Raw genomic sequence first — 12,037 nt, 5'->3', positions numbered from 1 at the left:
CGGCGGAACTTCCGATCTAGGGTTATTCCCGATTGTTTCTCTATTTATAGGATTTTTCATTGTTGGAATCACGTGAAGATGGGCCTCGGGGTGAGGACGACCCCTCTGGGCGCGCCAGGCCGCTCTGGCGTGCCCTGGTGGGTTTTGCCCACCTCGTGGGTCTTCTAGCCCTCACACGAAGCTTCTAATGCCTCTTTTGTTCCCAAAAAAAATCGTAAAAAAGTTTCCTTGCATTTGGAGAACTTTTATTTCTACACAAAAAACAACACCATGGTAGTTCTGCTGAAAACAACGTTAATCCAAGTTAGTTCCATCCAAATCATACTAAAACCATATAAAATTATTGTAAACATAGCATGAATACTTCATAAATTATAGATACGTTGAAGACGTATCACCTACCCGTACGGTGTCTGCGGGAAAGGGGTTAACAACTTAGTGAACCATATCTTACCTGTGACAGGGACATGTGGTAGCACGAATCAAGTTTGGGGGTTACCGGAACAAGACTCGATCTACGGTCGACTCAGGAGGTTCATATTTCCTGCAGTGGTTAGCACATTATATTTCCTTTAGCAATACCAACAAGGTCACAACCCAACATGCCTCACTGATCACTCTTATCACTACAAGGTTCATGTTTCACGGTCACTTTTATTTGTGACAAATTCTTTCCTGCAGGTTAGTCAGGATCAACATAGGCATGTGTGGCACGAATGTTTCATGTTGAAGTGAAATAAAATGTTGACAAGGGACTACATATGCATGATCATCTATGTGCAATTCCATTTGAGGTAACATAAACATGTTTAAAAAATTCTAGCAAGCAATCAACCAAGCAGTCATCATATCAAGTGTCCAAGATGCTTGCCTTGGGCATGTAGAAAAGTTGGGTGCACTCCATAAGCTTTGAAAATTCATTTCCCTCCATATATCCTACTTTCAAAATAATGCAATTACAACATGATTTGAAAACTGTAAAAAAAGTTGTTTGGAAAATTTTGAAATAGATACTATAATAAACTAGATGAAAAATAAAGAATGTCAGAGAAAGAATTAATCCATCTGGAGTTGGGAATAAAAAGTTGTTAAGGTTTTAATATCACGGATTTTTCTGCAATAAAAATCACTACTTCTGGGTCCATTACTGTTTTAACAGAAAACGCTTCGGTTATAAATACGTTTCTCTCGCTCACCGAGGATGGAGTAGTCCTCGACAAGGAGTACGGCCAGCCACCGGCATCGGCGTCTGGTATGGTCGCTATCGTCATTCGACTGTCGTCTCGTACGGCCGCCGTCCACGGGCAGTTTATCCGGCCGTCCGCGACGAAACCTTAGCGCACTGTCCCTGAACGTGTCGTTCGCCGAGCCAACAGTGTGGCATGGTTCCGCCATGGATGAGTCGTCCGACAGGTCGGCGGGCGACGAGCTCCTGCAGCGAGGCCATGGACGAGAGGTTGCATCATGTTGTTTGGCCGCGCCGTCAAGGCCCTGCGGTGTATCCGCCATTGACGCAAGCAAGAATAACAGGATCGTAATCTTCTCGCAAAAGAAAAAACAGGATCGTAATCAGAAGTGCCTAGCATGATGATGAAGGGCCCGTTCGGTGTCCCTCTGCTCCACGCCTCCACTCCTGGAGCGGACGGAGCTGAAGTTAGAAACCTCGGAGCAGGCAAAGAGGTGCTCCCATATCCGTGGATTTTAAGGAGTCGGTGGATTGCCGAACGGGCCTGAAGTACATGGGTTTTGGAATTGGGAAGTGGGAACGAGCGATTGGAATTGAGAATTGATGGCGAGTGGGAATGGGATGCTTTGAGATTGTCATCGCCTTGTATCGCACATTCAAATGGGTCTCACATCCTGGCTTGGAGTGAAGTCTGTAGGCCTCGTCGAAAACGAACCCTCACCTTCAAATCCCTGAAGTCTATACCGTGTCCTCCCTAATCCCGGACCTTGTTGCCCTTTCAGGAATGGATTTGCTGATGTGCCAGGGGAGACCGGGATTTCTAACTTATTTATAAAGGAAAAACGAAGTGAGTGCATGCATGGCGCGTGGTAGCGTAGGAGGAAAAAAGGAAAAAGAAAGAAACGCATGTACGCGTACGTGCGTACGCTTGTGAGACCTGGTTTGGTACTAAGATTTTTCTCCGCTCCCGCACGCCATTGGCTCGTTGCAATCCACGCCCGGCGTAGCGGTACAGGAGTGGCTTCGGCGCAGGAGTCTAAGAGCAAGTCTAGTAGAGGCCTCAAATCCTCAAACCTTTAAAAATAACTGCTTTTTTACGGTCTTCGCCGAAAAATAGCCGTAGACTAGAACCTCTAAACCCTCAAACCCGTAAATAAATTTAGAGGTCCAACCCTCAAACTGCTCCCCAACCTGTAGAAGTGAGGGTTGGGAGGAAAAACTCCCCCAAACCCGCACTCCTCTTTCCTCTCACGCGGGAGGGAAATTTCATCCCCGCCTCCCCGGCTCCTCCCGCCGCCTCCTCCCGCCGTCGCGCCCCACGCCAGCCATGGAGGCCTCCGCCGCCGCCGCGTCCCCACCCGCCGCCGCGCCTGCCCCGCCCGACTCGGGCCCCGCCCCCGCCCCCGCACCCGCCCAGCACCCGACCGTGGCCGATGTGGTGACGGCGACACACGTCGGGGCCAAGCGGCGGCGGGCGGGCCTCGCACCGCCTCCTCCCGCCTCCCGGCTCCCGCCCCGGCCCCGTCCCCGCCCCGGCTCCCGCCCCGGCCCCGTCCCCGCCCCGGCTCCCGCCCCGGCCCCGTTCCCGCCCCGGCGCCCGCCCCCGCCGCCGCGCCCGCCCCCAGGAAGAGCCGGCCGAAGGCGGCCTCCCATGGGCCGCGAGGGGCTTCCTCCAAGGTCGTCGGCTCGTCTCCGGCCATGAAGAAGCTGCGGAAGAAGCCCGCGGCCCCGCCCGCCGCCGTCGCCGAACCTCCTCCCGCCGCGCACGAGGTGTTCGAGGAAATGGCAACCCCATCCTCGTTCATGGACCTCCTCCAAGACACGGAGGTGGACCTCGGGGCTCCGCCTCTAGAACCCTTTAGGGTTGGTGACGACTTAGAGGAAGATGAGGAGGATGAAGGGGATGACGAGGAGGAGGTGGCCGAGATAGGGGAGGAGGCATTCACCGCCGCTTCCCGCCCACACGCGTGGTTGACAAACTACACCGAGGCGGAAGATATCCTATTGGTTCGTGCTTGGGCGGCTGTGGGGATGGATGCAAGCACCGGCACCGATCAAGCCGATAAACGGTATTGGCAAAGGATCGAGGACAACTATTGTAGGATCAAGCCGAAGAATAGTGGGTTCATCTCTCGCACTTACCGGCCGCTTCAAGGCCGGTGGGAGTTGATGAAGCCCGCTTGTGCTAGTTGGAGTGCGGCCATGGACCAAGTGAGGGATGCACCACCTAGTGGAACCGTGGAGAGTGACTATGTGAGTACATATCTCTTTACTATTTTGATTATGTGTGTGTACTATGCTATTGGTGGGTTCTTATGTGATTATGTGTGGTTGATAGGAGACAATTGCCGGCATGAGGTACAAGGAGATGGCCGCTTCCAAGGGAAAGCCATTCCCATTTAAGCATGCTTGGGCAATGCTTCAAACCTTTGACAAGTGGAAGTTGAGGGATCAAGAGACCGCACCCAAGAAGTCGACAATGCTTAGGATGGATGATAGTGAAGATGAGGAGGAGAGGAACTTGGGCAAGCCCGAGGGAACCAAGAAGGGCAAGCTAAGGGTGAAGATGGAAGGAGAGGCGTCAAGCCTAAGGGAGAAGATGGAGCACATGATGAAGGCAAGAGAGGAATTGACAACGAAGACATTGGAGACGAAGCTTCTTATCACCGAGAAGAAGAAAGAGGTCAAGCTTGCACAAGTTGAAGCAAAGCGTGAAGAAGCAAAGAGCAAGGCCGACTTGGAGGAGAGGATGATCAAGCTCAAAGAGGCAAAGGTATGGAAAGAACTCATGGTGGAAGAGAAGGAGCACATGATGATGTCCAAGAAGGACATGGATGAAGACCAATTGCAATGGTGGAAGGACTACAAGGAGGACATCACGGAGAGGAAGAGGATGTTCCGTGGTGCGTCCTCTACTTTTCGAGGTGACACTCCGATGAGTAGTTGTGGCGATGGCGGTGTGGACGAGTCCACCGGCGCCTATGGAGATGCTTGATGGAGCCCGCATGTGGTCTAGGAAATGGCGCCGAGGTGCAACTTCTTGGTGATGGTGCCGATGAGAGGGGGAGGATGATGATTTTGTGATGTAAACTATTAAACCATGCATCAATGATTGTCATTTGGTAGTTTGTTTAGAGGTTGATTGTATTCTTGTAGTCATAAATTGTGAGATGTCAAATGATAGATTTAAAGGTTGGGGTTGAGGCAAAGACTAGAACCCTCAAACCTAACCCTTAAAGCAGTTTAAGGGTTGAGTTTGAGGGTTCTAGTCTTTGGTGACGACTTGGATGAAGATGAGGAGGATGAAGGGGATGACGAGGAGGAGGTGGCCGAGATAGGGGAGGAGGCATTCACCGCCGCTTCCCGCCCACACGCGCGGTCGACAAACTACACTGAGGCGGAAGATATCCTCTTGGTTCGTGCTTGGGCAGCTGTGGGGATGGATGCAAGCACCGGCACCGATCAAGCCGGTAAACGGTATTGGCAAAGGATCGAGGACAACTATTGTAGGATCAAGCTGAAGAATAGAGGTTGATTGTATTCTTGTAGTCATAAATTGTGAGATGTCAAATGATAGATTTAAAGGTTAGGGTTGAAGCAAAGACTAGAACCCTCAAACCCAACCCTTAAAGCAGTTTAAGGATTGAGTTTGAGGGTTCTAGTCTTTGCCCTTGTTTTTCAACCCTTAAAAGTGCCAAAAAAACTGGCACTTCTCAACCCTTAAAACTGCTTTAAGGGTTTGAGGGTTTTACTAGACATGCTTGCTTTAAGGGTTTGAGGGTTTTACTAGACATGCTCTAAGGTGGAGCGGCGACCCTCCCCCAAACGTCTGCCGGAGCTGGAGTCGGCGCTGGACCACGGGAGGGGAGGGGAGGGCGGCCGGTGGTGCAAGCAAGAGCACGGTGGGCGTCACGAACTCACGATAAACCGGAATCGGCGACTGTGGTGGAGCAGCGGGATCATGGGGAGGGAGGGACCCGTTGCATTGCTAAATTGCTAAACATACACAGGTCAGGTGAGATTTTTTATGTGGCTGGTTAGATCTAACTAGATGGGCCTGATGGTCATGTGTTTTGTTTTTTTAATAATAGTACAGATAATCGAGTATTCAAGATCCGATGGGGCCGACTTGAAGAGAGAGAAAAAAAAACTCACACCTTAAGCCTGCTGACAGTTGAAGATCTATCTCTTGAACATTTGACAGATAACTGCATACAGTACCATTGTATTTCACGGTTGAATGACAGTCTGTCTCAACACATTCCTTATCAAAGCAGAGTCGATCAACTAATCTACTAACACCCATAATAACTGATAGTTTTATGGGGCTTCCCGACTACATGATGAAGAGCAAGTGTAACAACCTACAATTACAATACTTTGTCAATAGGTTTCAACTCCGTTGGTAAATTGTCATAGTTGCCTGGACCAAAGTCAAACTCGAGGGTGCGCTTCTTCCCATCAACGTCTATCTCATGTTGTTTCAAGACCGTACACTCTCGATTAAGTGTTTGGTATCTGCATTAAGATAGGAAATAGTCTTATTAGCACAACATCAATAAGAATATTAGTAATCAAAACAAATTGGTTTACTTCATGATACTACTGACATACTACTATCATATATACGTGACAAAAAAAATGCAACCTGGCTTCTCTGAAATCCTCAACACGAATTCCCAACCCATACGATCTTGTACCTTTCGAATGATCATTTTCAACTGCAAATAGGAAACATTGTTGAGAAAGCGGATGAAATCTTCAAACAACACCGACATGTCTACAATAAAAGATGGCATCCTTTCATATTCAATTAGCTACTGATGATTCATGGTGATATCATAGTTATTATTGTTCATATGTTACGAGAATTACAAAAACTATATAACATGAACTAAAGGCCGGCATCAAAACATCTTGTATCAGATTCTCGAGCGGTCAGTTCACGATATATAGGAACACTGAGGTGCTTTATATAATCAAGTAAGGTGTTTAGGTTCAAATATATTTGAAAACTCTGCTGTGAATATGGGAAACAGCGGATTCTTTCTGAATAAAGCATAGAGCTGAACTAGATAATATATTATGGCAACATGAACATAGAGACATAGAGAAGCTCAGGAGCAAGGTCTTATGCAGCATCCTTAAAAAAAAGGCTATAACACAGTTGCGCCTGCAAATAAAATTATTTCAAGGAATTGAAGGGTTGCAAACCTGTGATACTACATGTAAAGAAGGGTGGAAACTTACACGCCAATGCTGCAGAAGATTTCGAAGGGCCTAATTTCCCCTGGTAAGAAAATAAGAATGATGATTGTCAAATAAATCAAGACAGGAATAGCTAACTCCAAATTTAGTATAACTGGAGGTAACAAATGTTTGAAGGAAGGCCAAACATGTACTCCCTCTTTCTCTAAATGATCTTATATTTCTTTACAGAGGGAGTAAGTTATAAATCTCCAACATGCGAGTTCTCGTAAATATTGCCACCGCGTTGACTAGTCGACAAAATATTTCAGTGGATTCTTAATTTTACAGGAATTTCGGAATAATTTCAGGGGAAATAGTTCTGTTCCCGCAGGATTGATAAGAAATATCTAATACTTAAAAATAGACCATCAAGACATGGCATGCATGTGAAGCATCGGTTGCCAGGATACACTAACATAAAAGAAAATAACTGAGGTGCGGCTGACCTTTACAAGTAAATCTGTATGAAGCTGCCAACTTGCAGCTACCTGAAACGATGAATTGCCAGCATCATCTGTTGGTTTGTCTTTATCCACCCTAAAGTTCACACAAGATGGAGCTGTAGTAAACTGAATCAGTCGCAAAACTGATAAATATGTATTTGTTTAAGGTATACCTTGTGGCTAGCTCAAGTCCAAGATCAATGTAGTTCAAAGTTTCATCTCCACCCCGATAATTTAGTACCTGATATAGTATGCAGACTCTTGGTTAAGATGAAATATTTAAATATAATAATAACTTCTTATTTCAACCCACGAAAGACACAAACTAAATTCTTTCACCTAAGTGTCGATCCTGTTATTCACTGGGTGGATATGATTTCTCCTAAGTTCGTAATTCTGGACACTAATCCCAAATTGGATTTTATTCTGCTAGAATTCCAAACAATATGATATTTCTTTTAAATGCACATAATCAGATTTTAATGCATGCATGCTTTAAACATTAGTATTCAAAGAAATGAACTGTAATATATCCCCAAATTAAATACAGACTGAAGTCTATCAAATGTTTTCCTAAAACCTTTCAAGAAAATGTTTCCCTAAAAGATGAAATATAGGACAACCATTACATGGCAATGGTCTTGCCTACATATGCAACTAGCTAAAAGGATTAGAACAATGATCTTCAAAATAATATGCACGTTATATAACTTGTTATTCACCTAGGAAAAGATGGCAACAGGACAAATAACCCAATCCTCAAGGGCTGGCAGAGTATTTTTCTTATGGAACTGCTAGAGTAAATTGCTAAGTAGGATAAAGGAGATATATTTTAAATCCCAATTGTAGTTGCAGGAAGCAACTCTAGTTATCAAGAAATGAAATGCAATTGCACTTGCCTTTGCAGAAATATGGTGTTGATAGAACGATGCAACCAGCTGCACACCAAGGAAAAGGAAATGCCATTAAGTGAGAATAAATAAATGTAACTTTTGCTGTGTATGAGATTTGATGAAGGAAAAACTATATTTATATATCAAGGTTCTCCTTTAGTAGCTGAGGGCCACTTCTTAATAGTCTATCAAAGGAAACATACATAAGATCACTGGATTCTTTATTTGTAAGTCAAAATCGAGGAATTTTACAATGGAACTGCTCTGCACACGACAAACACTATGCACGACCATTGCACGACCGCCCATCTGTGGGTGTGCTGCCGTCTGTTGCCATGCATCAACCGACTGATTGGATTGTCGTCTGTAAATCATGTGCATAGTGTCGTGCATATAGCAGTGCTCATTTTACAAACACATGCATACCGTAGAAGTAATAATTTATTGAAATTACAAACAGAGAATGGTATAGTTAAATAATTCTTCCAAAGAATAGTCATGTTCACAACAGCAGTATTAAATTTTTAAAAATAGGAGCATCTTAATTATATGCATCAAATACACATCATGGCCGGCAGTCTGTTTATAATCCTGTCAAAATGCATAAGCCAGTGCAACCTAACAAACCAATAGACATCATGCCTGGCACTCTGTTTTTAATCTTGTGAAAAATACCTAAAGCTATTGCCAGCTAACACACAATATGAAGCTTTCTTGTCAACTAATAAGGAATAAATATAACAAACCTGCGAACTTCTAACAAGCTCTAGTGCAAAATTAAATGAAGGGCTGAGTGGGCTACTTGAGCCTACACCATAACCGATTGCACAATTCCAGTTCATCAAGTCAGTAAAAGGCATAGGATGCTTGCTTCCACCTGTTGGAGTATATTTTTTGTACACAGAAGAAATCAAAATGCTTGCGTTTGGTGACACAGAACAAAATGCTGGAAAGTGTAAATACAGTGAACATCTATATCCCGACTATCTTTATGTAAGAAACGGCACATGACTCCAAATAGAAAAATGCTTGTAATAATAAACATATGACATGTCAGCAGAACATTTAAAGCTGATACAGTGCAAATTACAATAACCTAGAATTGCAACTAGTAAATGCATAGCATGGAAATCTTGTAATTTGTAAAAAGAAAAGGTCTTTAAGTGCACAGACTTGTGGACACATGAACTTGACAAGTTGCTTGTTTATTTATAAAAATCCCTTAGGTATAAAATACACGGTAGGGTCTAGTAATATCCTACATAGAAATCCACAATAGAGAAAAACCAAATGATGATATCATGGTGTTTAATTGCACTTAGCTTCAGAATAAATTAAGAACAGCATGTTAGTGTTCCACTTTTAGTTTTAACACGACAATATGAATTTTCGGTTTATAGACCTTTTGTAACTAAAAATAGTTGTCCGAAAACACCCTTGTACAGTTATGTATTGTATGCACCTTATTTATGGTCCTTCCTAAATCGAGAATTTTTTATGGTAAATTCTGAATGAAGTATTAACATTGTAAACAGAAAGCCTCAAAAAGCAAAGGAGCATTTTCCATGTGGACACAGAAGAGTATCAAATATTTAAATAAAAAAGAATATGCAAGAGCCTCAAAATCTGCGGCGTAGAATATATTGCTCTGATAATCAGTGAACGTTTAGTAACACAAACCTATTGGTTTGTATTGTACGCCTGCACTTAAATTCCCTTTTCTCCCAACCAACCATGCACCATAGGGTACCTCACCAGGCGCTACAAACAAAAGTCATATCAGCATACCATGACATAACTGAATGTAAGTATTATTTTATTAGAGAATAACATAAATAAATATGTTTAAAATTGATAAGAGTATTAATACATGGTACATAACATCTTTACTCTTCAATCATAATTCAATACTCCAAGTAGAACTATAAGTAATTGGCGTACAAGGAAATGGGACGAAGGAGGCCCCAATTGATAGATTCTCTGAACCATATCTTAAACCCATGACACCATAATCTTCTGGGCATGCCCTGCAAAACAGAAGAATAAACTTCGCCATGTTACTAATCGTATTTACAAATCAAGAACAAGAACATCTTGTACCTGGTCATGGAAATGTCTCATCAAGATGTTAGTAGGAAGCTATGTACAACTAAATAGATGATCGACAGCCACAGTCAAGATATAAGATACACAACCTACCTGTTTGCCATATTCAAAGGGAATGTCCCAAAGGCGCCAATACGATACTTCGGATAGTAAATGCTTGAAGACAGCCGCATTGTGCTGGAAAATACAAGTTATAAGCCAAATCGGTATATTTCTGCACCTTGCATAACAGAATTAGAACTGTTCATGACAAACAAGAGATAACTTACGGCTTTGAAGTCGACACAAGAAAGTCCACAAACGTATTGGGATCTTTCAAATCCCTACAAAAAAAATGTCAAGCCATTTGGTGTTCATCATAACAAGTATGCATTAAAAACTGGAAAATATAGCTACGGTAAACTGTATGCAATAAGCACCTCTGCCATCGAAAGTGAGCTTCCCCCCCATTTGTAGACATCTAGTGATTTAAAGTTAGGGAAAACAATTTTTCTTGCAATAACTCAGGAAAAGAGACAAGAGTCCTGAAACTGAGCAGCTACATAGAGAAAAGAAATAGGGTATATATAGATAATTTAAGAACTCATTTTATACCAAGCTTCAACAGCAATCATATATACTACTGAAACACAACTTGTAGTCATGAATGGGACAGAACCATACTAATTACAAGAAAAAGCAGCAATCAAATATATTTGCTTGATGGATACAGTGGCAGTGAGATCAGCATGAGAATCTCCCAGCTGCTTCAACACAATCTGCGCATCCACGCCCCCAGAATGGAGGTAGTCATCAAAGAGGCTGCGTCGCGCGAGCTTTCCGAACATGAGCTCATATGCCGGCACCAACATCCTGCATGATTGATTATATGTACTTGAGCGCGCATACAACAATCAAAGAGCAATCTAGAGCTATACATATACTCCCTCCATTCTCTAATACTATAAGACATTTTAGCTTTTTCTTGATTCGAATGTATTTAGACACATTTTAATATGTATATGTTCACTCATTTTAGTATGTATGTAGTCAATATTGAAATAGCTAAAAGGGTCTTATATCAGGGAACGGAGGGAGTGGTAGTGATAGCAGTGCAGATTGTCAGGATGTTAATTCTTTCAGTTCGTCAGTCAGTCAGCAGCTGTTGTTTTCTTCAGTTAAAACGAAGTGAATTGTTAAGTGGCATCGGATGGTCCAGGAGATGTGAAGGGCTCAGATGGGCCAAGCGCGAGAAGGAAGCTGCCGTTGGCTGTCAATTTTCAGCTAAACTGTTAATCGGCGGCTAAACTCAACCAATAATGATGATACCAAAACTTAGCTTCTACAGCACTATCTACTTTCTCTCCAGCCCATAGTTTGTGTAGCTAGGAGATCCCCCCAAACCCTAGTGCATTAAATACCCAATTTCCCTGCGATTTGCGCTACGAAATCGTCAGACAGATGCAAATTTGTGTGTGCGTGTGTGTGTGTGTGTGTGTGGGGGGGGGGGGGGGGGGGGGCAAGACAATATAGGAATTAAGAGAGGGAAGTAGTCCTAATTGATAATCAAAAGAAAGAATTCTCAAGAAAGAGAGGAGCCGACGGGGAAGACCTGGTGCGGGCGGCCAAGGGAGGGAAGTCGAAGACCGGCGGCACTAGCACCTGCGGCTCCGGCTTTGGCTTCTCCGGCGCCGGCTGCGGCTTCTTGACCCCCATCTCCTGATGGATGTCTGAATCCTGCTTACCCTTCTTCTCCAGAAGCACCTCGCTGCAGATAAAGATCCAGTCTTTTCGCCAATTATTTTCGACGAACTTTTATGAGGGCTCTCAGGTGCGGCGGCCGGGGACTGTTTTCTTTCTTCTTTCTTTCTTGCTAAAGAAGAAGGGAGCAGGAGTGCCCCAGTGCGTCACGTGGCACGTCTCGGCACCGTCGTGTATCGCCTAGGCACTGAACGTTTTCCTTTTTCCTCGGTTTGGGCCTTTTTCTTCCTCGGTTTTCTGGGCCTTCGTCCCGTGAACGCGAGTGGTGACCAGCGTACAACCCACGCTATTCTTGCGGTACTGTACTGACCGCGGAGGTCACGGAGTGGGGCCGGCCATTGCCTTTGCTGCTACAGTACTAGTAGTACTATTTTTTTCCTGGCCGGCGCAGCGGGCATCAGACTGAGCAGCACTTGAAC

The 12,037-nt window shown here is 44.1% G+C and overlaps 1 protein-coding gene across 2 annotated transcripts; it reads right to left on the bottom strand.

Moving 5' to 3' along the window:
* Positions 1-5,324: 5,324 nt before the first annotated feature.
* Positions 5,325-11,771, bottom strand: LOC123068419 (uncharacterized). Of its 2 annotated transcripts, none has more exons than XM_044491008.1 (14): positions 11,470-11,771; positions 10,589-10,730; positions 10,298-10,338; positions 10,148-10,201; positions 9,972-10,055; positions 9,714-9,799; positions 9,453-9,533; positions 8,519-8,649; positions 7,779-7,817; positions 7,053-7,120; positions 6,883-6,973; positions 6,401-6,476; positions 5,835-5,907; positions 5,325-5,704 (listed from the first exon to the last, which is right to left on the bottom strand). In XM_044491008.1, exons 1-14 carry the CDS (start codon positions 11,571-11,573, stop codon positions 5,557-5,559), a joined length of 1,218 nt encoding a protein of 405 aa, XP_044346943.1. In that variant the 5' UTR covers positions 11,574-11,771; the 3' UTR covers positions 5,325-5,556. The 2 variants fall into 2 exon arrangements, with proteins under 2 accessions (XP_044346943.1, XP_044346944.1); XM_044491009.1 differs by having other exon boundaries at positions 6,437-6,476.
* Between the last annotated feature and the right edge of the window lie 266 nt (positions 11,772-12,037).

The sequence above is a fragment of the Triticum aestivum genome, chromosome 3B, assembly GCF_018294505.1.
Source record: "Triticum aestivum cultivar Chinese Spring chromosome 3B, IWGSC CS RefSeq v2.1, whole genome shotgun sequence".
Taxonomy (NCBI): Eukaryota; Viridiplantae; Streptophyta; class Magnoliopsida; order Poales; family Poaceae; genus Triticum; species Triticum aestivum.
Note: the sequence above shows the minus strand (reverse complement) of the source record. Positions and strands in the feature narration are given on the sequence as shown.

Bases quoted from the DNA above. Each gene is read 5' to 3' on its own strand.
- LOC123068419 (XM_044491008.1), bottom strand. From the start codon at position 11,573: ATGGGGGTCAAGAAGCCGCAGCCGGCGCCGGAGAAGCCAAAGCCGGAG. The intron at 8,650-9,452 runs GTTTGTGTTACT...ATACTCCAACAG, and splicing joins CGTACAATACAAACCAATAG to GTGGAAGCAAGCATCCTATG. The intron at 5,908-6,400 runs GTTTGCAACCCT...TCCTATTTGCAG, and splicing joins CTTTACATGTAGTATCACAG to TTGAAAATGATCATTCGAAA.